The 27,267-nt window shown below is 37.5% G+C and overlaps 1 protein-coding gene across 1 annotated transcript in view; it reads left to right on the forward strand.

Annotated features, from left to right (window-relative positions):
• Positions 1–27,267, forward strand: part of LOC145238321 (uncharacterized) — a 30,891-nt gene that overhangs the window by 899 nt on the left and 2,725 nt on the right. Inside the window, exon 3 of the mRNA XM_080101457.1 lies at positions 1–27,267. This exon is cut by the window's right edge and continues 2,725 nt beyond it. Within this exon, the coding sequence (XP_079957583.1) occupies positions 25,520–26,635 (1,116 nt within the window). The 5' untranslated portion in view covers positions 1–25,519 and the 3' untranslated portion in view covers positions 26,636–27,267.

Consider the following 27,267-nt stretch of genomic DNA (forward strand, 5'->3'; position numbering starts at 1 on the left):
TGTTTGCGGCTTTGTCTGTCTGGTTTGGTTTTCTTGAAGAAACAACTGTAGATGTTTTTTTTCTCATGGCATTGGTCATTAATACTAGTGGAAAAAATCAGTCCTGAATTCAGCAGTATATGTTCAACATCACACAAAGATTCTGAAGAAACACATGTCATCACATTAGCTTTATGCAACACAAAGAGTTTTGTCACATTGCAAATGCTAAAGGTATCTTTGGTAGTATGCACATTGGAAATTTGTTCTAAAGAAGGTCGGTAAAATTTACCAATGTTGGAAATTCCAAAAAAAAACTAGAATCCTCTTGGGTTGCATTATTGAAACAACATGTTTTTTGTGTGGAGTCAAACATTGATTATGCAAGTTAAAAATATTTACATTTGATTGTTTTTGAAGTGCTGATTTATTTCCATTACATAAGATACCATAGCACACATTTTTAACTTGTCCTTTCAACAAAAGCCTATAAATTTCACTCACTACAAATCTTATGTCTGTTACTTGAAAAATGTACAAAATTTGTTTTAGGTTGTATTGAAAGAAATTGTTCTTGCATAGTGGTCAAACACTTTTCAGTGATATTAGAAATCCTGTTTTAAATTACAAAACAACTAAATGCTTAATACAATGTGATGATGGTAGGTGAATGTCATTCGGTACTATGTGTGGTCATTTTATGTTTTAAGGACATAACAGGCTTTGATTGCAGACGAACATTGCTTCCGTTTTATTTTATCAGTGAAAAGTCATTCTTCTGTATGTATGGAGGTCGTAAGCATAAAGATTCAATACTTTTCTTCTGCTTGCAATTGTGTACGTTTTAGGGTGGTAACTCTTATTGCAGGAATAAAAACGTGGAAGATGCAATCGGCTTTCCCTGTGCACAAAACTTAGGTCTAAAAATGTCAGCAACTGCAGGAAATAGAATTATTCTCCCAAATGCGAAATCTAATTTATTCAAAGAAAATAAAACAAATTAACAACCAAACAAATGGTAATATGTATACAATGTATGAAGGTATGAGAAACCCTATCTGTGTTGCAGGATTGAGTGGAGTTTTTCAGTGAAACGTATGTTGTGTCAACATTTTTGTGGTGGAAAAATGGTGCTCAGATAATATTTGTAAGTGTGGGATTAAATTGTTTTGGACAGTAGCAGAAGTTGTGTGATACCTTAATCAACCTGTGTTCAGACTTTTGAATGTTCAGTAGGCAAAAATCATATGTTACAGGCATAATAAAGTGATCTGCAATAATTTTTTCCACTGGCTTAAAAAAAGATTCACCAAGACAAGAGCAAGGCACATGCAAAGTATGCTTCACTGTCCCTACTATCCCAAACAGACTGTGCTTTAAAGCGAGGATTGACGAAATGTGAACCACAACTATCGTACCACCCCCCCAAAAAACACTCAAAATTCAGCAGTTTGGTTTTTAACATAGTGTGCCAAATGTAGAATGTAAGAAATATTTTAACAGGTATTTCCACAAGCAAGGATGTGTGAAAATGTTTCATATCAAGGTTTGGCGGTCAGATTCGATCTCTGTTGCTTAGCTGCTTTGCAGAAATTCTTTTCTTGCCACATTGTTAACAGGCTGCATGAGAGTTGTGCTACAGCATTTATCAAACAAGCCACTCCAAAGAGTAACCACTGGTAAAAGTGTTAGTCTGTAAGATGTAATATTAAGGCAGGTCCAATAATTGTGTTTCAGGCTTAAACTCATTGAGAACCTGTGCTCGGAAGCAATTAATACTTTAAACCGAACAACTATGTACCTCTGCTTATACAAGCCATGATTTTAATCAAGACATTGATTCTACATTAAGACACACAAATAGGTTTCAGTTGTTGCCTATCTATGTTCAACATGTAGCTGTTTTTTTGTTTAAACATAAAATATGTTCCGTAGGCAATAACCATATGTTACAGGCATGATACAGTTCTTTGCATTCAATTTTCGTTACACTGACTGAATAAACATCGCCCCAAACAAGAGCAATGCGCCTGAGAAGTATGCTTCACTCCAGATTGTTATCGGTTCCAGGAAGTCTAAACTTAAAAGTGTTTTGTGACTGCGTGTAGGGAAGGTTGTGGTTCTTGTTGCAGGGCCTGTTTTCTATAGGATGAAACTGATCTCTTTATCCCCAACAAACTTCAAATGTAAACAAGGAACCAGCGAAAGTGTGCATCACAACTACAGCGCTAAGTACATTTGTACTACTTGTAACACCCTAAAATAACATTCAAAATTTTCCAGTCTGTTGTGTCAATATACTGCGCTAGATGTAGGATGTCAGAAATATTTTACAGACATTTCCGAAAGCCCGACCGCTGGTGTGTGAAATGGTTTCGTATCGAGGTTTGCCCGTCAGGTTTTGGTTTCTGGTGTTTTGGAATTAGCCGGTTTGTAGAAAATATTTGCTCGCCATTTTGTTTACAGGTTGCATGAGAGTTGTGCTACAGCATTTATCAAGAAATCTACTTTAAAGTGTAACCACTGGTAAAAAGCATTGAATGAAATATTTAGGTAGGAACAATAACTGTGTTTCAGGGTTAAACTCTCCCCATTGGCAAAAGTACGGTCCCTGTGGTAAAGACATGCAAAGTTGCTTACGAAGACTTTCACCATATTTTTTTCATTGGCACCTGCCCGAAAATGGAATCGTTGTGCTTTAACATACACATCATTCAAAACATTGTGGTTTGATCTTGCACTTTTGCACATTGTATGTATTTTGGGTATACATATTTTTTTTCAAATCCTGTTTTAAATGCACATCGCTGTTAAAATGAAGTGAGATTTACTATTTGTACCCCTAATTGTGATAGGTAGGACAGTAACCATGTATTACAGGTATAATACAGACAACTACAAGTGATTCCACTAAACGCAGCGAAAGAAAACACTCGGTGTCTGCGATATAATTTGGTAAAGGTGGATGAAAAATTGAGTCCAGATAACTGTTGGCAACCTGACCGCATTGTTGTTACTTTGTTAAGTTGTGATTTTAGTAGGTTAGTAACTCTTGTTTCAGAACTAATTTTCAATCTGTTGAAAGTATTTTTACAATTGCGACTCCTGCACTCTGGTGATTGAAAATGCGCTTGAGATGATGAGATAAGACGCAACAACTACTCGCTCAAATCCATATAAATTGTAATGTTATGTAACTAGATGTAGGATATCCCAACATATTTTGCAGATATGCATTATCCAAACTCATTACACGACTCTGGGAAAGCATTATACTAGGAAGTTTGCTAACCTAAAGATATGTTTTCATACTTTTAATGGTTCCAAGCTTATAGGATTTATGAATGTGGTTAGTTTGCGCAATACTTGCACTCTTTTTTTGTGTGATGTGTAAAATATCCGATATAGTGTGAAACTGTGTAATGACTGTTGTGAAAATGTTTTGGTAGGGCCAATGACTGTGTTTCAGGCATCAACTATTCCGGTTTGCGAGAACCTGTGCTTTGCAGCCAACTATGTACCTCTGCTTACTTGAGCCAGGATTGCGATCAAGACTTTGATTCTGCACTAAGACACTCACATATCAATAGGTTTTAATTGTTGCCAATCTATGTTCAACACGAGACTGTATTTTTTGTTTTTACGTAAAATATTTTCTGTACGCAATAACCATATGTTACAGGCATGATACAGTTTTCTGCAGTCACTTTTTTCCCTCTGACTGAATAAACATCGCTCCAAACACGAGCAATGCGCCTGAGAAATATGCTTCACTCCAGATTGTTATCGGTCCCAGGGAGTCCAGGGAGAAGTGTTTTGTAACTGTGTGTAGGAAAGGATGTGGTTCTTGTTGCAGGCCTTTTTTTGTATAGGATGAAACTGATCTATTTATCCCCAACAAACTGATTGTAAGCACGGAATTGGCAAAGTGTGCACCACAACTACAGCGCTAAGTACATTTGTACCACCCAAAAAAGGGTCCAAAATTTCCAGTCTGTTATGTAAATATACTGTGCTATATGTAGGAGGTCAGAAATATTTTTACAGGCATTTTCAAAAGCCGGACAGCGCATGTGTGGAAATATTTCATATTGAGGTTTGCCCGTCTAGTTTTGGTTTCTGATGCTTTGCAATTACGCGATTTGTAGAAAATATTTGCTCGCCATCTTGTTTACAGGTTTCATGAAAGTTGTGCTACAGAATTTATCAAGAAAGCTACTTCAAAGTGTAACCACTGGTAAAAAGCCTTGAATGAAATATTTAGGTAGGAGCATTAACTGTGTTTCAGGGTTAAACTCTCCCCATTGGCAAAGGTATTGTTTCCGTGATAAAGACATGCCAAGTTACTTATGAAGCGTAATATCCCTTTCACCATACTTTTTTCCTTGACACCTACCTGAAAATGGAATCATTGCACTATAACATACACATCATTCAAAACATTGTGGTTTGATCTTGCACTTTTGCACATTGTACGTATTTTGGGTATACATGTTTTTTTCAAATCCTTTTTTTAATGCACATCGGTGTTAAAATGAAGTAAGGTTTACTATTTGTTCCCCTAATTGTGCTAGGTAGGGCAGTAACCATGTATTACAGGTATAATACAGACAACTACAAGTGATTCCACTAAACGCCGCGAAAGAAAACACTCGGTATCTGCGATATAATTTGGTAAAGGTGGATGAAAAATTGAGTCCAGATAACTGTTTTCAACCTGACTTCATTGTTGTTACTTTGTTAAGTTTTGATTCTGGTAGGTTAGTAACTCTTGTTGCAGAACTAGGACATGTTTCTACAGTTGCGACTCCTGGGCACTGCTGATCGAAAATGCGCTTGAGATGTTGAGATAAAACGCAACAACTACTCACTCAAATCCATATAAATTGTAATGTTAAGTAACTGGATGTAGGATATCCCAACATATTTTGCAGATATGCATTATCCAAACTCTTTACACGATTGTCGGAAAACATTACATTAGGAAGTTTGCTAATCTAAAGGTTTGTTTTCATACTTTTGAAGATTCTAAGCTGATAGGACTTACGAATGTGTTTACTTTGCGCATGCTTCTTGCAGTCATTTTTGTGTGATGTGTAAAATGTCCGATATATTGTGAAACTGTGTAATGACTGGTGTGAAAATGTTTTGGTAGGGCCAATAACTGTGTTTCAGGCATCAACTATTCCGGTTGCGAGAACCTGTGCTTTGCAGCAATTAATACTAACAACTATGTACCTCTGCTTACTTGAGCCAGGATTGCGATCAAGACTTTGATTCTGCACTAAGACACTCACATATCAATAGGTTTCAATTGTTGCCAATCTATGTTCAACACGAGACTGTATTTTTTGTTTTTGCGTAAAATATGTTATGTAGGCAATAATCATATGTTACAGGCATGATACAGTTTTCTGCAGTAACTTTTTTCCCTCTGACTGAATAATTATCGCCCCAAACAAGATCAATGCACCTGAGAAATATGCTTCACTCAGATTGTTATCGGTTCCAGGGAGTCCAGGGAGAAGTGTTTTGTAACTGTGTGTAGGAAAGGATGTGGTTCTTGTTGCAGGGCTTTTTTTGTATAGGATGAAACTGATCTATTTATCCCCAACAAACTGTGATTGTAAGCACGGAATTGGCAAAGTGTGCACCACAACTACAGCGCTAAGTACATTTGTACCACCCCAAATAATGCTCCAAAATTTCAAGTTTGTTATGTAAATATACTGTGCTATATGTAGGAGGTCAGAAATATTTTTACAGGCATTTTCAAAAGCCGGACAGCGCATGTGTGGAAATATTTCATATCGAGGTTTGCCCGTCAGGTTTTGGTTTCAGATGCTTTGGAATTACCCGGTTTGTAGAAAATATTTGTTCACAAGTTGCATAAGAGTTTTGCTACAGCATTTATCAAGAGAGCCACCACTGGTAAAGAGTGTTAGATGAAATATTTAGGTAAGAACATTAACTGTGTTTTAGGGTTAAACTCATCCCGTTGGCAAAGATATTGTTTCAGCGATAAGGATGTGCGAAGTTACTACCGAAGCATAGAATCCCTTTCACCTAATTTTTTCTGTTCAAGAAATCAAATCATTGCGCCTTAACAGATACATCATTTGACACATTCTGGTTTGATCTTGCACATTGTATGTATTTTGGGGATTCTTATTTTTTTTCAAATCCTATTGTTAGTGCACATTTACGTTAAAATGAAGTAAGGTTTACTATGCGTTTTCTTAATTGTGCTAGGTAGGGCAGTAACCATGTATTACAGGTATAATACAGACAACTACAAGTGATTCCACTAAACACGCTGAAAGAAAATTAAATGACTCGATATCTGCGATTTGATTTTGTAAAGGTGGATAAAAAATTGAGCCAAGATAAATATTTGCAACCTGACTGCATTGTTGGTACTTTTTTAAGTTTTGATTGTGGTAGGTTAGTAGCTGTTGTTGCAGAACTTATTTTCAATCGGTTGGAGCCATTTTACAATTATGAGTCTTACACACTGCTGATCAAAAAAGCGCTTGAGATGATGAGATAAATTCATATAAATTGTAATGTTCAGTCACTAGATGTAGGATATCGCAACATATTTTGCAGATATGCATTATCCAACCTTTTTACACGACTGTCGGAAAACATTACATTAGGAAGTTCACCAATCTAAAGGTTTGATTCATACTTTTTATGATTCGATGCTTTAATGGATTTGTGAATGTGTTTACTTTGCGCAATACTTCTTGCACTCATTGTTTCGGGGACGTGTGAAATGTTTGATAAATGGTGAAGCTGTGTAATGACTGGTGTGAAAATATTATGGTAGGGCCAATAACTGTGTTTCAGGCTTCAACTTTTCCAGTTTGCCAAGACCTGTGCTTTGCAGCAAATAATACTCTTAACAACTACGTTCCTCCACTTACATGAGCCCTGATTGTGATCAAGGCATTGATACTGCATTAAGACACACATACACCAATAGGTTTCAATTGTTTCACATCTATTTTAACATGTGGCTGTTTTTTTTTGTTCTTACATAACATATGTTTTGTAGGCAATAACCATATGTTACAGGCATGACACAGTTCTCTGCATTAACTTTTTTTCCACTGACTGAATAAACATCGCCCCAAACAAGATCAATGCGCCTGAGAAATATGCTTCACTCCAGATTGTTATCGGTTCCAGGGAGTCAAAACTTAAAAGTGTTTTGTAACTGTGTGTAGGGAAGGTTGTGGTTCTTGTTGCAGGGCCTGTTTTCTATAGGATGATCTCTTTATCCCTAACAAACTTCGATTGTAAGCAAGGAATCGGCGAAGTGTGAACCTCCACTACAGCGCTAAGTACATTTGTACTACTTGTATCACCCCGAAATAACGCTCGAAAATTTCCAATCTGTTATGTAAATATACTGTGCTAGATGTAGGATGTCAAAAATATTTCACAGGCATTTCTCAATACCCGACCGCTGATGTGTGAAAACGTTTCATATCGAGGTTTGCCCGTCAGGTTTTGGTTTCTGATGTTTTGGAATTACCCGGTTTGTAGAAAATATTTGCTCGCCATCTTGTTTACAGGTTGCATGAGAGTTGTGCTACAGAATTTGTCATGAAAGGCACTTCAACGAGTAACCACTGGTAAAATGCGTTAGATGAAATATTTAGGTAGGAACATTAACTGTGTTTCAGGATTAAACTCTTCCCATTGTCAAAGATTGTCTCAGCAATAAGGATGTGCCAAGTTATTACCGAAGCATTGAATCCCTTTTTCCCTATTTTTTCCATTCGATCTGGCCCTAAAATTGAATCATTGCGCCTTAACATATTTATCATTCAAAACATTGTGGTTTGATCTTGCACATTGTATGTATAATATTTTGGCTGTATATATTTTTTTCAATTTCTGTTTTTAATGCACTTTGGTGTTAAAATGAAGTAAATAAGGTATGCTATATGTTCTTTTAATTGTGCTAGGTGGGGCATTAACCATGTATTTCAGGTATAATACAGACAACTACAAGTGATTGCACTAGACAACATGAAAGAAAATTACATGACTAGGTATCTGCGATTTAATTTGGTAAAGGTGGATGAAAAATTAAGCCAAGATAAATATTTTCAACCTGTCTGGATTGTTGTTACTTTGTTAAGTTTTGATTGTAAGTCCTACACACTGCTGGTCATAAATGCGCTTAAGATGATGAATCAAAATGCAACAACTACTCACTCAAATCCATATAAATTGTAATGTTAAGTAACTAGATGTAGGATATCCCAACATATTTTGCAGATATGCATTATCTAAACTCATTGCAAGGCTGTCAGAAAACATTACATTAGGAAGTTTGCCAATCTAAAGGTTTGTTTTCATACTTTTTATGATTCGCTGCTTAATAAGATTTGTGAATGTGTTTACTTTGCGCAATACTTTTTGCACTCATTTTTTTCGGGGACATGTGGAATGTCTGATAAATTGTGAAGCTGTGTAATGACTGGTGTGAAAATATTATGGTAGGGCCAATAACTGTGTTTCAGGCTTCAACTTTTTCCGGTTTGCTAAGACCTGTGCTTTGCAGCAAATGATACTCCTAACAACTACGTTCCTCTGCTTACATGAGCCCTGATTGTGATCAAGACATTGATACTGCATTAAGACACACATACACCAATAGGTTTCAATTGTTTCACATCTATTTTAACATGTGGCTGTTTTTTTTTGTTCTTGCATAACATGTTTTGTAGGCGATAACCATATGTTACAGGCATGATACAGTTCTCTGCAGTAACTTTTTTCTTCCACTGACTGAATAAACATCGCCCCAAACAAGATCAATGCACCTGAGAAATATGCTTCACTCCAGATTGTTATCGATTCCAGGGAGTCAAAACTAAAAAGTGTTTTGTAACTGTGTGTAGGGAAGGTTGTGGTTCTTGTTGCAGGGCCTGTTTTCTGTAGGATGAAACTGATCTCTTTATCCCAAACAAGCTGCGTAAGCAAGGAATTGGCGAAATGTGCACCACAATTACAACGCTAAGTACATTTGTACTACTTGTAACACCCAAAATACAGCTCGGAAAATTTCCAGTCTGTTATGTAAATATACTGTGCTAGATATAGGATGTCAGAAATATTTTTGCAGGCATTTCCAAAAGCCTGACCGCTTATGTGTGAAATTGTTTTCTGTGGAGGTTTGCCAGTCAGGTTTTGGTTTCTGGTGTTTTGGAATTAGCCGGTTTGTAGAAAATATTTGCTTGCCATCTTGTTTACAGTTTGCATGAGAGTTGTGCTACAGCATTTATCAAGAAAGCCACTTCAAAGAGTAACCACTGGTAAAATGCGTTAGATGAAATATTTAGGTAGGAATATTAACTGTGTTTCAGGGTTAAACTCTCCCTACTGGCAAAGATATTGTCTCCGCGATAAGGAATCCCGCCACCATACTTTTTTACCTTCAAAACCAAATGGTATGAAATGACCAATGTCTTCTCCACCTGCTACATTTCATTAGTTGTGTTGGTTTATTGGATTAAACGGTTGACCTCCAAACGCCTGGCATAAAATCGAATGATTGCGCCTTTACATACACATCACTGAGAACATTGTGGTTTGATCTTGCACTTTTGCACATTGTATGTATTTTGGCTATACAGATTTTTTCCAAATCTTGTTTTTAATGCACATCGGCGTTAAAATGAAATAAGGTTTACTGTTTGTTCCCCTAATTGTGCTAGGTAGGGCAGTAACCATGTATTACAGGTATAACACAGACAACTACAAGTGATTCCACTAAACGTTGCGAATAAAAATTACTTGACTCTGTATCTGCGATTTAATTTGGTGAAGGTGGATGAAAAATTGAATCAAGATAACTGTTTTCAACCTGACTGCATTGTTGTTACTTTGTTAACTTTTGGTTTTAGTTGGTTAGTAACTTTTGTTTCAGAACTAATTTTCAATCTGTTGGGTGTGTTTTTACAATTGCGAGTCCTGCACACTGCTAATCAAAAATGTGTCTGAGATGATGAGATGAAATACAACAACTACCCACTCACATCTATATAAATTGTAATGTTAAGTAACTAGATGTAGGATATCCCAACATATTTTGCAGATATGCATTATCTAAACTCATTGCATGGCTGTCGGAAAACATTACATTAGGAAGTTCGCAATCTAAAGGTTTGATTTCATTCTTTTTATGATTCGCTGCTTAATAAGATTTGTGAATGTGTTTACTTTGCGCAATACTTCTTGCACTCATTGTTTCGGGGACGTGTGAAATGTCTGATAAATTGTGAAGCTGTGTAATGACTGGTGTGAAAATATTATGGTAGGGCCAATAACTGTGTTTCAGGCTTCAACTTTTCCGGTTTGCCAAGACCTGTGCTTTGCAGCAAATAATACTCCTAACAACTACGTTCCTCCGCTTACATGAGCCATGATTGTGATCAAGACATTGATACTGCATTAAGACACACATACACCAATAGGTTTCGATTGTTTCACATCTATTTTAACATGTGGCTGTTTTTTTTTTTTTGTTCTTACATAACATATGTTTTGTAGGCAATAACCATATGTTACAGGCTACAGTACATGATACAGTTCTCTGCATTAACCTTTTTCTTCCACTGACTGAATAAACATCGCTCCAAACAAGATCAATGCGCCTGAGAAATATGCTTCACTCCAGATTGTTATCGATTCCAGGGAGTCAAAACTTTAGTGTTGTGTAACTGTGTGTAGGGAAGGTTGTGGTTCTTGTTGCAGGGCCTGTTTTCTGTAGGATGAAACTGATCTCTTTATCCCAAACAAGCTGCGTAAGCAAGGAATTGGCGAAATGTGCACCACAATTACAACGCTAAGTACATTTGTACTACTTGTAACACCCAAAAATACCACTAGGAAAATTTCCAGTCTGTTATGTAAATATACTGTGCTAGATATAGGATGTCAGAAATATTTTTGCAGGCATTTCTCAAAGCACGACCACTGATGTGTGAAAATGTTTTCTGTGGAGGTTTGCCAGTCAGGTTTTGGTTTCTGGTGTTTTGGAATTGCCGGTTTGTAGAAAATATTTGCTTGCCATCTTGTTTACAGGTTGCATGAGAGTTGTGCTATGGCATTTATCAAGAAAGCCACTTCAAAGAGTAACCACTGGTAAAAAGCGTTAGATGAAATATTTAGGTGGGAATATTAACTGTGTTTCAGGTTAAACTCTCCCCTTGGGCAAAGATATATGCTCCGCGATAAGGAATCCCGCCACGATACTTTTTTACTTTCAAAACCAAATGGTATGAAATGACCAATGTCTTCTCCACCTGCTACATTTCATTAGTTGTGTTCGTTTTTTGGATTGAATGGTTGACCTCCAAACGCCTGGCATAAAATCGAATGATTGCGCCTTTACATACACATCACTGAGAACATTGTGGTTTGATCTTGCACTTTTGCACATTGTATGTATTTTGGCTATACAGATTTTTTCCAAATCTTGTTTTTAATGCACATTGGCGTTAAAATGAAATACGGTTTACTGTTTGTTCCCCTAATTGTGCTAGGTAGGGCAGTAACCATGTATTACAGGTATAACACAGACAACTACAAGTGATTCCACTAAACGTCGCGAATAAAAATTACTTGACTCTGTATTTGCGATTTAATTTGGTGAAGGTGGATGAAAAATTGAATCAAGATAACTGTTTTCAACCTGACTGCATTGTTGTTACTTTGTTAACTTTTGGTTTTAGTTGGTTAGTAACTTTTGTTTCAGAACTAATTTTCAATCTGTTGGGTGTGTTTTTACAATTGCGAGTCTTGCACACTGCTAATCAAAAATGTGTCTGAGATGATGAGATAAAATACAACAACTACCCACTCACATCTATATAAATTGTAATGTTAAGTAACTAGATGTAGGATATCCCAACATATTTTGCAGATATGCATTATCTAAACTCATTGCATGGCTGTCGGAAAACATTACATTAGGAAGTTCGCAATCTAAAGGTTTGATTTCATACTTTTTATGATTCGCTGCTTAATAAGATTTGTGAATGTGTTTACTTTGCGCAATACTTCTTGCACTCATTGTTTCGGGGACGTGTGAAATGTCTGATAAATTGTGAAGCTGTGCAATGACTGGTGTGAAAATATTATGGTAGGGCCAATAACTGTGTTTCAGGCTTCAACTTTTCCGGTTTGCCAAGACCTGTGCTTTGCAGCAAATAATACTCCTAACAACTACGTTCCTCCGCTTACATGAGCCATGATTGTGATCAAGACATTGATACTGCATTAAGACACACATGCACCAATAGGTTTCAATTGTTTCACATCTATTTTAACATGTGGCTGTTTTTTTTTGTTCTTGCATAACATGTTTTGTAGGCGATAACCATATGTTACAGGCATGATACAGTTCTCTGCAGTAACTTTTTTCTTCCACTGACTGAATAAACATCGCCCCAAACAAGATCAATGCACCTGAGAAATATGCTTCACTCCAGATTGTTATCGATTCCAGGGAGTCAAAACTAAAAAGTGTTTTGTAACTGTGTGTAGGGAAGGTTGTGGTTCTTGTTGCAGGGCCTGTTTTCTGTAGGATGAAACTGATCTCTTTATCCCAAACAAGCTGTGTAAGCAAGGAATTGGCGAAATGTGCACCACAATTACAACGCTAAGTACATTTGTACTACTTGTAACACCCAAAATACAGCTCGGAAAATTTCCAGTCTGTTATGTAAATATACTGTGCTAGATATAGGATGTCAGAAATATTTTTGCAGGCATTTCCAAAAGCCCGACCGCTTATGTGTGAAATTGTTTTCTGTGGAGGTTTGCCAGTCAGGTTTTGGTTTCTGGTGTTTTGGAATTAGCCGGTTTGTAGAAAATATTTGCTTGCCATCTTGTTTACAGGGTGCATGAGAGTTGTGCTACAGCATTTATCAAGAAAGCCACTTCAAAGAGTAACCACTGGTAAAATGCGTTAGATGAAATATTTAGGTAGGAATATTAACTGTGTTTCAGGTTAAACTCTCCCTACTGGCAAAGATATTGTCTCCGCGATAAGGAATCCCGCCACCATACTTTTTTACCTTCAAAACCAAATGGTATGAAATGACCAATGTCTTCTCCACCTGCTACATTTCATTAGTTGTGTTGGTTTATTGGATTAAACGGTTGACCTCCAAACGCCTGGCATAAAATCGAATGATTGCGCCTTTACATACACATCACTGAGAACATTGTGGTTTGATCTTGCACTTTTGCACATTGTATGTATTTTGGCTATACAGATTTTTTCCAAATCTTGTTTTTAATGCACATCGGCGTTAAAATGAAATACGGTTTACTGTTTGTTCCCCTAATTGTGCTAGGTAGGGCAGTAACCATGTATTACAGGTATAACACAGACAACTACAAGTGATTCCACTAAACGTCGCGAATAAAAATTACTTGACTCTGTATCTCAATTTAATTTGGTGAAGGTGGATGAAAAATTGAATCAAGATAACTGTTTTCAACCTGACTGCATTGTTGTTACTTTGTTAACTTTTGGTTTTAGTTGGTTAGTAACTTTTGTTTCAGAACTAATTTTCAATCTGTTGGGTGTGTTTTTACAATTGCGAGTCTTGCACACTGCTAATCAAAAATGTGTCTGAGATGATGAGATAAAATACAACAACTACCCACTCACATCTATATAAATTGTAATGTTAAGTAACTAGATGTAGGATATCCCAACATATTTTGCAGATATGCATTATCTAAACTCATTGCATGGCTGTCGGAAAACATTACATTAGGAAGTTCGCAATCTAAAGGTTTGATTTCATACTTTTTATGATTCGCTGCTTAATAAGATTTGTGAATGTGTTTACTTTGCGCAATACTTCTTGCACTCATTTTTTTCGGGGACATGTGGAATGTCTGATAAATTGTGAAGCTGTGTAATGACTGGTGTGAAAATATTATGGTAGGGCCAATAACTGTGTTTCAGGCTTCAACTTTTCCGGTTTGCCAAGACCTGTGCTTTGCAGCAAATAATACTCCTAACAACTACGTTCCTCCGCTTACATGAGCCATGATTGTGATCAAGACATTGGTACTGCATTAAGACACACATGCACCAATAGGTTTCAATTGTTTCACATCTATTTTAACATGTGGCTGTTTTTTTTTGTTCTTACATAACATATGTTTTGTAGGCAATAACCATATGTTACAGGCTACAGTACATGATACAGTTCTCTGCATTAACTTTTTTCTTCCACTGACTGAATAAACATCGCTCCAAACAAGATCAATGCGCCTGAGAAATATGCTTCATTTCAGATTGTTATCGATTCCAGGGAGTCAAAACTTTAGTGTTGTGTAACTGTGTGTAGGGAAGGTTGTGGTTCTTGTTGCAGGGCCTGTTTTCTGTAGGATGAAACTGATCTCTTTATCCCAAACAAGCTGTGTAAGCAAGGAATTGGCGAAATGTGCACCACAATTACAACGCTAAGTACATTTGTACTACTTGTAACACCCAAAAATACCGCTAGGAAAATTTCCAGTCTGTTATGTAAATATACTGTGCTAGATATAGGATGTCAGAAATATTTTTGCAGGCATTTCTCAAAGCCCAAACCACTGATGTGTGAAAATGTTTTCTGTGGAGGTTTGCCAGTCAGGTTTTGGTTTCTGGTGTTTTGGAATTAGCCGGTTTGTAGAAAATATTTGCTTGCCATCTTGTTTACAGGGTGCATGAGAGTTGTGCTATGGCATTTATCAAGAAAGCCACTTCAAAGAGTAATCACTGGTAAAAAGCGTTAGATGAAATATTTAGGTAGGAATATTAACTGTGTTTCAGGTTAAACTCTCCGTGTTGGCAAAGATGTTGTCTCCGCGATAAGGAATCCCGCCACCATACTTTTTTGCCTTCAAAACCAAATGGTATGAAATGACCAATGTCTTCTCCACCTGCTACATTTCATTAGTTGTGTTCGTTTTTTGGATTGAACGGTTGACCTCCAAACGCCTGGCATAAAATCGAATGATTGCGCCTTTACATACACATCACTGAGAACATTGTGGTTTGATCTTGCACTTTTGCACATTGTATGTATTTTGGCTATACAGATTTTTTCCAAATCTTGTTTTTAATGCACATCGGCGTTAAAATGAAATAAGGTTTACTGTTTGTTCCCCTAATTGTGCTAGGTAGGGCAGTAACCATGTATTACAGGTATAACACAGACAACTACAAGTGATTCCACTAAACGTCGCTAAAGAAAATTACATGACTCCGTATCTGCGATTTAATTTGGTGAAGGTGGATGAAAAATTGAATCAAGATAACTGTTTTCAACCTGACTGCATTGTTGTTACTTTGTTAACTTTGGTTTTGGTTGGTTAGTAACTTTTCTTTCAGAACTAATTTTCAATCTGTTGGATGTGATGTGTTTTTACAATTGCGAGTCCTGCACACTGCTAATCAAAAATGTGCCTGAGATAATCAGATAAAATACAACAACTACCCACTCACATCCATATAAATTGTAATGTTAAGTAACTAGATGTAGGATATCCCAACATATTTTGCAGATATGCATTATCCAGACTTATCACATGACTGTCGGAAAACATTACATTAGGAAGTTTGCCAATCTAAAGGTTTGTTTTCATACTTTTTATGGTTATGGTTGTAAGCTAATAGAATTGACGAATGTGAATAGTTTGAACAATGCTTCTTGCACTCATTTTTGTGTGATGTATAAAATGTCTGAGAAAGTGTGAAACTATAATGACTGGTGTGAAAATGTTTTGGTAGGGCCAATAATTGTGTTTCAGACATCAACTATTCCGGTTTGCGAGGGCTGGTGCTTTGCAGCAATTAATACTCATGTGAGCCATGATTGTGATCAAGACATTGATTCTGCATTAAGACCCACCAATCGGTTTCAATTGTTACCAATCTTTGTTTAACATGTGGCTGTATTTTTTTTTGTTCTAGCATAAAATAGTTTCTGTGGGCAATAACCATATGTTACAGGCATGATACAGTTCTCTGCATTAACTTTTTTTCCACTGACTGAATAAACATTCCCCCAAACAAGAGCAATGCGCCTGAGAAATATGCTTCACTCCAGATTGTTATCGGTTCCAGGGAGTCAAATCTTAAAAGTGTTTTGTAACTGTGTGTAGGGAAGGTGGTTGTTGTTGCAGGGCCTGTTTTCTTTACGATGAAACTGATCTCTTTATCCCCAACAAACTTCGATTGTAAACACGGAATTGACGAAGTGTGCACCTCCACCACAGCGCTAAGTACACTTGTATCACCCCGTAATAACGCTAGAAAATTTCCAGTTGTTATGTAAATATACTGCGCTAGATGTAGGATGTCAGAAATATTTTACTGGCATTTCCCAAAGCCTGACCGCTGATGTGTGAAAACGTTTCATATCGAGGTTTGCCCGTCAGGTTTTTTTTTCTGGTGTTTTGGAATTAGCCGGTTTGTAGGAAATATTTGCTCGCCATCTTGTTTACAGGTTGCATGAGAGTTGTGCTACAGCGTTTTATCAAGAAAGCCACTTCAAAGATTAACCACTGGTAAAAAGCGTTAAATGAAATATTTAGGTAGGAACATTAACTGTGTTTCAGGATTAAACTCTTCCCATTGGCAAAGATATTGTCTCAGCAATAAGGACATGCCAAGTTACTACCGAAGCATAGAGTCCCTTTATCTATTTTTTCCATTCAATCTGGCCTTAAAATGGAATCCGTGCGCCTTAACATATTTATTATTCAAAACATTGAGGTTTGATCTTGCACATTGTATGTATTTTGGGTATACTTATTTTTTTCAAATCCTGTTTTTAATGCACTTTGGTGTTAAAATATAGTAAATAAGGTATGCTATATATTCTCTTAATTGTGCTAGGTAGGGCATTAACCATGTATTTCAGGTATAATACAGACAACTGCAAGTGATTCCACTAAACACCCTCAAAGAAAATTACATGACTATGTATCTGTGATTTAATTTGGTAAAGGTGGATGAAAAATTGAGCCAAGATAAATATTTTCAACCTACCTGGATTGTTGTTACTTTGTTAAGTTTTGATTGCAAGTCCTACACACTGCTGGTCATAAATACGCTTAAGATGATGAAATAAAACGCGACAACTACTCACTCAAATCCATATAAATTGTAATGTTAAGTAACTAGATGTAGGATATCCCAACATATTTTGCAGATATGCATTATCTAAACTCATTGCAAGGCTGTCGGAAAACATTACATTAGGAAGTTTGCCAATCTGAAGGTTTGATTTCATACTTTCAGTAATTCAAAGCATGTTAATGTTTGTATATGTACTTACTTTGAGAACGTGTTTGCCGGGTGTTTTTATTGTTTGCCATTAAATTTTTTTGGTGAAGCTGTGTAATGTTGAATATTCTGTTGTCTAATTACTGTTTGAAGGTTTTTTGGTAGGTTGCTGTGTTTCAGTCATCAACTTTCATTGTTTGTGGGGGCATATACTCTGTAACAATGAATGCTTTAAACTCAATTTGTGATTAAAAGTAATCAGTGAAATTGGAAAATGTTAGTTTTGGTGCTTTTCTTCTCATGAAACATGGCAATGATATTTTTTTAGTGGAGGCAATAATTGTGATTTAGAAATAGACTTGTCATGGTTTGTAATGTCATAAACTCAACAGTGAAATCATTTTCTAAAAATTTGCCCTCGACAAAAATCACAATCATGTTTGTTGTTCGTGAAACAGTTTCTTAATGATTATTGCAATTCCACTTGTTTGCTTGTTTTGTTATTCGTTGGATGTAGAAATTTTGATTGACAAAAACTTTCATAAACGCTTGGAAACCTATGTTTGAAATATTTTAGAAAAACATTGTTTTTGTAGATCTAACCTGCTACGATGCTTTAATATAAAATCTTATGAATGCTGTGTTTTTGACATAGTACCTTTGCATGTTGGTAAATTTCCAAATGCTTTACTTTGCATAAAAACCATGTACTTAATCCAAAACCTGATTATCATTTTCTGTGGTTATATGGATTAGTTAATCTGCAGTCTGCACACAATTTCACTAGCATTTATGGTCAATGTGTTAAACAAATGGTTCTGTTGGAATGTCTTTATTATTATTTTCACGCTGAAAGTGATTTAACAAATATATTGGTGCCTTGTATTTAGATGTTTATTGCCATCACATTTAGTAGATATAACTCACAACAATCATTGACTTTTTTACAATAATGCTTTTATTTGCATGAAGGCAAAATTAATCTAGTTTTAAAAGCAAATTTAAAACGTATACAATCATTTAATTCACGCACTTTGTTCTAGTGATGTTGTTACCTGGTGTCATGTTGGGTTTTTAGTGATTGACAGCATTTTTTACAATTCAATTCAAAACTTGGCTGTGTACCATTGGCTTACTATTAAGGTTGAAATGTAATATTTTGCAGCATGAAGAATTGTTAATCAGTTACTGTTTGCTCAACCTGTTGTTAGGTGTTTTTCATGTTTATTTGCATTGTCCATCCTTGATTAAATAATCTTTTGACTTCTAATGTTTAACTTCAAAGCAACCAAACTAAATTGTGTATGGTGTAATTTGAAGCATCATAGCCGTAGATACTCGCTTATTTAAGTGCGACGGTGTTTTCATTAAATATCCATTTTCTTGACAATCATAGAAAATGTTTATGCTTGTCTTAACTACGTTTCTATTTTCGTTTGCATTGCACACGTCATGTAGAACAGAAGCAACACAATCGAAACGAAAGTCGAATGCTTCGGAGACGGACTTGTACTAATGGGCGAACGTTGTTTGAGTTTGTTTCGTTTTTTCCTCTACCTTCATGCATGTAAATTAGCTATCGTTTTTGCTCAAAACGTTAATGTTTGTGGTGTTCCATCTGCCCCTGTTTGGCGCAATCTTGTTGTATGAATAGATTCCAGTTTCTTTTCCTTGCACAGTGATAGTCTACCTGTGCAGGGGTCTCTTCTGGTTTATCAAAAAGAGACCCACTGCAAAGGCTGGCACCTTGACGTGGTGCAGTGGCTTACTAACCAAGACCAGCCGACTACCACAACAAAAACAGTTCACAGTTATAAACTATTAAATCTTGATTGCAAAAAATAGTCTGCAACGAATACGGAGCATATACTGCACCAACATTTCAGGCAAACGCAAGCAACAAACTTTGATGGTGTGGTTTCAAAATAGTGTGCCGTCTGTCAAATGGATGTTGAATAAACTTAGCATCAGATAGTAGGCTACTGGAAGAAATAAACCACATTATTTCGAACTGGGTGTTGTAAGTTCAATATTTTCAGCTCGATGTTGTAAGTTCAATAAACTCATTTGACTTCTATCAAGCTCCTGCTCATAGCTGCAAACAGTGACTAACAAACCAATGCTATGAAGTGTGTCATACGTTGTATCAAACCAATATTGAAATCATCCACAACTGAGAGCAAAGAGAAACGCCATCGTATGAAAGGAATGAGTTTGCTGTTGTACCAACTCCTTAAAAGTGTTTCTTTACCTCAGTAATTTTAAAAAACAAGCAGGCAGGCAATTGGCGGCCGTTGGTAAAATAAAGATCTGTGGTGCCGCCGTCATAGCAAAAAGGTTGTGCACCTATGCACTAAAGCAGGGCTTCTGAAACATTATGCGTTATTATGTCAGTCACAATAAATGGTGTATGTGCGTACATTCATTGGTGCCAGAGACGAGTTTGTGCGGCCGTGGTCATGTTTATTAGAATACAGTCAAACTTCGATACTATGCCACCCTCGCTACTATACCACTTTTGATCGTCACCAACTAAATTCAATAGAAAATATATTTACTTGGCCACCCCTTGCCCTTGATACTATGACACATGAGAGCAAGGGCGTCCGCACATAGGGGCAAATGGGGTCAGCTGACCCCCCCTGGAAAATTGTTGGATGAAAAATGAAAATGCGTAAAGTAATGAAAAAGTAATTTTAAACATTTGCCAAAAATAAAACTATTTTCGTTACCAATAGGGGTGAACAGGCAACTTTCTTTTTTGTTGATACCCACGAAAGAACGAGACAGTTCTAAACCGAGAAACTTTTTATTCTGTGGATACATCGATATCCACATAATCATACACATTACGCTTGCTTTTCAATTTCTATTATACGCTTGCTGTTCAATTTCTTTAGTTTTTTGACAAATGCAGTTATATGGTGATTTGTGGTTCGTAGATATCAGAATAATTGATTTTGGGGATTAGTGCAGAATGCTCAAATCTTTTTTGGCTAACTGCAAATCTCAAATCATCACATATAGGCTATACTGGTAAACTGCATTTACAGCTTGCCACACTTCTACCAGTCCTTGGCAGATTGAAACTAAGCTATTTGAACAATCGCTAATTTTCAAATTTGCTGTTGATATAATCACAACTCATAACTTTTTCTGTGTATGGTTTTAAAGATTATAGACTCCCAAATACCATCGCGTAATTGAAATGCTTCTTTTTCTCTGTTCTTACCTTCCTTTACTATCTCTTCTTGGCAGGGCCGGATTAACACCATTAGAGGCCCTAAGCACTAAAACAATTTGGTGCCCCTTACACCATTTTTAATTCGAAATATAAACGTAAAAAGAAAATTCTTCATCGAGATTTCGATTTTAACATAATATACAATGGACTATAAGCTTAGCTTTGATATTAAACTGGCAGATTTGTTTCAGAATGCCAGAAATACTTCAAAACTCAATTAAAAACGCCTAATTTTGCTGCTGCCTTCCCCAGTCTCAGCACTGTTGCCCAATTGTAAAACATACTAGTATTAGCGTCGTGTTTAAGTTACATTTGCCACATACGAGAATATGTTTTCAAACAGCATGCTATTAACTAAGCACTGCCTTACTGTCTTGACCAGGGGTGCCCAATCTTTTTTGACTCAAGATCGACGTTTGAGGTAGTCCAACTCCGGGATCTACCATTCCAATACAAACTAACAAGATAATGCAAGACTATGTGTGTATTACCAAAGGAAAACTAGCATTTTCCGAGCCCTGTTTTATGTTTTTTATCGTGGTTTGGGTGTGACTTTTTACACTGCATTGAACTTAATTTTTTATAATTCATCCGACGCTAATCTTGATAATAAAAAAGTACCAGCACAAAGTAACCATTGCTATTGTAACTATTACTTTTGTGACTTTTGCGACGTAAAGCGTCGACTGAGTATTTGTGGTGTGACTATATCAACAAATCCTAATGAATAACTTTCACAATAAAGTCATCTATGTAGGGCAACATTCCCTAAGAACGCATTACAAAACAAGTATTGTAAATAATTTTCTGAATCCCTCGCGGTCGACTTGATATCAGTCCGTGATCGACCAGTCGATCGTGAGTCTTGACTGTTTCAGGTTTTAACAAACAGAACAACGCAACGTTGTTACGTCATATAGCACGCAATCAATCCCTTTTGTCAGTTATTTTATTTGATTTTCTCGCTTTATAAACAGAACTTATTCATTTCATTACATTTTGAATATAGTTGTAGTTTTTTGTTAGATTCAATAATTTACCTAGAAACCATTTCTGTGGTGCCCCTCCTTTACTTGATGCCCTAAGCGCGTGCTTATATTGTTTATAGGTTAATCCAGCACTGCTTCTTGGAACTACTAGCTACTAGCAGTCGGTCGCTGCGTAAACCACACAGTTATGAATTATGACAAAACAAAGTGCATTATTAACCCAAATGTATATATTACACCTTACGCAAGGTTCACTTGAGCACGATAATAGATAATTTGTGCTCTGGCCAATTTTGATTAAAAATCCGTAGAAATGGAAACACTGATAAAAATGATAAATTGTCTGGATGGTGTAATGGTCAAATTTTCAAAAAAAATTTGCATCTGGCCGAAAGGGCAGAGTGAACCCACCTTGACCCCCCCTAACCGAAAACCTGCGGACGCCCTTGCATGAGTGTACAGTATCACTGTATTAACGGTCTGGTTCCGGATTAAAAATTGATCCTTCTGACAATTTTCGGTTTGAGCTCATGATAAAACAGAGAAAAAATGAAAAACAAATCGTTGAGTAAATAAACGTGGTCATGCTAAGAGGTTTTACGGCTTTGCAGAGAGTTATGTAAACGCCGTTCCGTGCTTGTGTCACAACAAAACTAACAGATCTTGTTTGTTCTATGCACGATCTAGCCGTTTTTTGTAATAAACTATACTGCATACTGTACCTTATACTGTATATACTGTAATAAATTACAATCGTACAACACAACGTGGCATTACAGTACATTGTCACGTCACAAGGCTATTTTTACAACCAACCCTCGGTATTATGCCACCCTCGGTACTACGTCACTTTCCTTCGGTCCCAAATGGTGGCATAGTATCGAAGTTTGACTTATGCACTGGCGACAGTGACGTAAATAAAAACTCAAATTATTTTGATTTTCAAACTGCTCTAAACACATTTCGTGGAACTTAAAAGAGTATTACCAGTCTAGTAGCCATATGCGCCAGATTGATTTATGTCTATTGTGTGCAAACAATGCGAAAAAGCAGATACCACAAACGTTAGAATATAGATTATGACGTCATAAAAGATCAGACTGTCAATCTGTGTGTCAAGTTTTTTTAAGGCGCCATTAGATGGTATATATCAGTGGTTCCCAACCTTTCGTGGACCATGGCCCCCTTAAAGTATCTTTTTGGCCTCGTGGCCCCCTTCAAGTTACCATGTAGGACCTGTGGCCCCCTTAAAATGTAGATAGCAATCTCGTGTTGGAATGCGGTATTAATTTTGGCCTTAAACAGGTCTAATAGAGTAAATGAGTGTGATAAACCTCACTGTAAACAAATAGTATGTGAAATAGTCGATTAAATTCGGGAATAAAGTTAAAGTGAAAATGACTTTTAATGGGTGTTACTTGTGAATCTACGCCCATGGCCCCCCGGAACACAGCTCGTGGCCCCTGGTTGGGAACCGCTGGTATATATATACATATATAATATAAGTATTTCTTTACATCAGTAATTTTTAAACCTAAGCAAGCAGGCAATTGGCGGCCGTTTGTGAAATAAAGATATGTGATGCGGCTGTCATAGCGAAAAGGTTGTGCACCCCTGGGCTATTCCAATCAAGGGGTCGCGTAGGAATTTCTGTTTTAAAATGGGGTCGCAAAGCAAGAAAGTTTGAGTAGCCCTGCACTAAAGCAGGGGTGGGGAACCTTTTTGTTTATAAAGGCCACCAAACGGTTTGTTGACACTCGTTTAGGCCGCATAGACTATTTCCCAAGCCAAGGACAGTGGTGTTCAATCTTTTTGACTTACAGAATGGTCGTTTGCTATTCCCTCGTAGAGTTGTAGGACTTGCGGTCCAAGCTGAATACAATTCCTCTGGCTTGTTTGCAAATATCGATGATCTAAGGCCAGCTTGTGACATCACAGACGTGTTTAAGACATTCGATTATGCGCCAACAATTGTTCTATTGCAAGACAAGTAAGATTGTAGAACCTACGGAAATCGCTTCGTGCACCACAACGGGACCATTTGGCCGCAGCCCTATAGAACTAATCAAATAGTAATGTGGAATTAATGTCAAAAAATACGTTTCTGTATATTTTTCAGCGCCTGGTGCAGTTTGTAATATCAACATCGTAATATTTATTCTGACGTCGAGGGCCGCACGTAGTGCCCTAAAAGGCCGCATGCGGCCTTTAGGCCGCAGGTTCCCCACCCCTGCACTAAAGGGTTGAATTATAACAAAGGGGTTAACGTTTGCAGAGGAAAAATATGCAAGCCAGAAGTCAACGAATTTCGACCCACTGGCCAGATTTGGCCTTGAATAAACCGTTGAATGTCAACTTACTACAATAGTATTCCCGCAAAAACGTGAAAGATTAATTTCACAAGTCGCATGAAACGTTTAACTCATTTAACTATTGTTGATGAGCATGTAGATCAGAAGATAAACTATAGTTTATCAGCGAAACCCCGCCGCACCTATAGGTCAACTTGTAGCTATAACAAAACACATCTAGTTCACAATTTAGCTTCTTTATTTCTGACAAATTAACCCGAGAAACAGTAGCCTCCTTGGGTTATGTATAAAATAGGTAAAGCGTTGTTGTTAAACATTAACTGCGTGCTACCGAAAACCGTGTCACAAGGTCATTAAACGGTCGTTCGGTTAGTGCACGGCGAGAGGGTATTCGTTTTGCGATACGAAGTTCAGTGAAGAACAATTTGTTATACTGTTGATGTATTGTATAGTGACTTCTTAATTCGCCATTGTCTGTTATACAGTTTGGTTTTCTACGACAAGTTTTAACTGTTTTCACACTGACCTCGGATAACAATAAGGTCAAAGCTAAACATTTTTTACCGTTCTTTTTACTAAATATATAACAACACAAAGATGTAAAAAGTATATGGACAAAACCTTTTAAAGCTTGGGTGGACGCTTTCTACTAATTTATCCTCAATAATCTAAAAATAATCGCGACATTTTTACACCGAATTAGCATATATACGTGTGGGGGGACCCATTTGTGTTTGCTTGCAAAAAACATCATATTATAAGTAGGTCAAATAGTGTACATAGTAAGTCAATAGGTAGTATAAATAACATGTAAATTAGCAATATGTAGGAAAGCTGCTCTTATAGTTTCATTTCATTCCTTACTTTTGATCAAAATGTTTTTCGAAACCTGAAAAGGTTGTTGCCAATTTGCGTGCACACGTGTTTGAGGACCATTCGTTTTTGCTTGCAGAAACATTTGTGTTGTCTAATGCGGGATAAATGTGGGGACCGAATTAAATTTATGTTACGAATATGTATTCCATATTTGTAAGCAAATGGTGTTGTATTGTATGTGACTATGTGTGGTACGCATTATGTAAGATGTAGAACATATAAATTGCACATATGTAGAAAAGTATCAACAAAATTTTCAGCTCTTCCGGCAGTTTTTTATTCTACTGTGCCAACGTTTCGATGTCCCATACGAAACACCTTCATCAGGGTAATGACATACATTGCAAACACAAGTTATTATAAAGCGAAAAGGGCGGCGAAACACACACAAAAAAGGCGGTAGAAAAAACGCAATAAACGCAAAAAACGCACCAATGGTCGTTTCGCCGCCCTTTTCGCTTTATAATAACTTGTGTTTGCAATGTATGTCATTACCCTGATGAAGGTGTTTCGTATGGGACATCGAAACGTTGGCACAGTAGAATAAAAAACTGCCGGAAGAGCTGAAAATTTTGTTGATACGTTATGCCTGGCAGCAACAGTGTATTCATTGAATTCAAAGGTCTGTACGGACCCAACGTCCTTTCCCAACTGCGGAAATACGTTGATTTAAGACATACGATTGTGAGACACAAGATGCACCTTTTTTTTCAACCATAGGTGCCTTAGGGACAATGTGTTGCCTCGGTCGCTTCGGTTCAAATCGCCTCATAATTCGGCAGCAGGTAAAAAGATAATGTGGAAGTGTGGAATGGCGTTTATTAGGCTGCGTATAGGCCTTTCCCACAAGCGAATCAAAGAATCAACCGCACAGTCCGAAGAGCTATTTCTCAGATTGGCGGCTATTCTTTCGCATCATGACTTGCGTCGTTTTGAGAGGTACGTCACTGCGGGTGATGAGTTCCTTCGGCGTCAGCTATTAAACAACAACGAACGACATCTCAATTCGATGGCGCCAAAGATGAAGGAAGCTGTAAATGCAACCGAAAAAAGGAATTGGGTCATCAACCTGTCGCATTATCAGCCCAATGATGTGGAACTAAAGGTTTTACAACTTGGAACGAACTTCGCAACGGCACCAAGAGCAGTTCCTGAGGGGAGTATGTTAGCATGTGTGGAGAAGGGAATTTATTCGCTGCCGATGCACGTCAAGACATTGATACAGAGCAAGCTTGTTAACTGCCTGAAGAGTCACAAGAGCATTCCTTGCAACCTTACAGCAGCCGATCAGCGTGCAATTAAAAGTCTCAAAGCTAATGAAGACATCACCATTCTACCGGCAGATAAGGGTAACAGTACTGTTATTCTAGACCGCAAGGAGTATGACGACAAGATTTATAAGCTTTTGCGCGATTCTGATACTTACAGGAAATTGCCACGTGACCCGACCCGAAAAACGGAGCAAGTTCTCAACAAGTTTGTTTCTATCTTGCATAAAGAACGGAAATGCATTTCGGATGCAATGTTTCATCAGTTGCACAGCACCGATGGTTCTGCCCCACGGCTGTACGGACTGCCAAAAGTCCATAAAACAGATGTACCCCTTCGGCCAATCGTGTCTTTTGTTGGAAGCCCGACTTACAACCTCGCGAAATACCTGGCTCGTCTATTGGCGCCCTTGGTGGGTAACACAGAATACACGTTAAAGAATTCTGAGGAGTTTGTTAAAGCAGTCACAACACAACGGCCACTGGATGAAGACGAAACGTTGGTTTCGTTTGACGTAGTCTCGTTGTTTACCAACGTACCAATTGACCTGGCACTGGAAATCGCTAAGTCAAGACTGCTGGAGGACTACAGCCGTAAGGATATAGAACCAAGTGGTCATACGAGGACATTCATCTTGGACTAGAGATTTGTTTGCAGCAGACTTACTGCACATTTAGAGGCCAGTTTTACAAACAAGTGTATGGCACGGCCATGGGCTCTCCAGTGTCGGTGGTGGTTGCCAATATGGTTATGGAGTCGGTGGAAGAACGCGCTCTCCAAACGGATACCACACCACCACGATTCTGGCAAAGATATGTGGATGACACGTTCTGCATCATCAATATTAGCCAGGTTACAGCGTTTCTAGATCACTTAAACAACGTGCAACAAGGGATCGCATTTACCATGGAATTGCAACGTAACAACCGGCTTCCTTTTCTGGATGTGGAGGTATTACTGGCAACAGACGGGAGACTTTCCACGCAAGTGTACCACAAACCAACGAGCACCAGGCGCTACTTGCATTTCACGTCTCACCATCCTCTGCACCACAAGAGAGCTGTGGTGAAAGCGCTAACAGATCAGGCCCGAAGGTTGACCACAGAACCCGGAATGCTCCAAACCGAATTACGAAGGGTGCACCAGGCCCTGTGGTTAAATGGCTACCCGAACTGGATCCTCCGTGACCGAAAAACCACGGGTGCTCGGAAAAAGGTTCAGTCCAAAGAGCGTGCTTTTGTTACCTTGCCATACATTCCTAGGTTAACAGACATA

Source organism: Phallusia mammillata, chromosome 7 (genome assembly GCF_965637545.1).
Source record: "Phallusia mammillata chromosome 7, kaPhaMamm4.hap1.1, whole genome shotgun sequence".
Lineage (NCBI taxonomy): Eukaryota > Metazoa > Chordata > Ascidiacea > Phlebobranchia > Ascidiidae > Phallusia > Phallusia mammillata.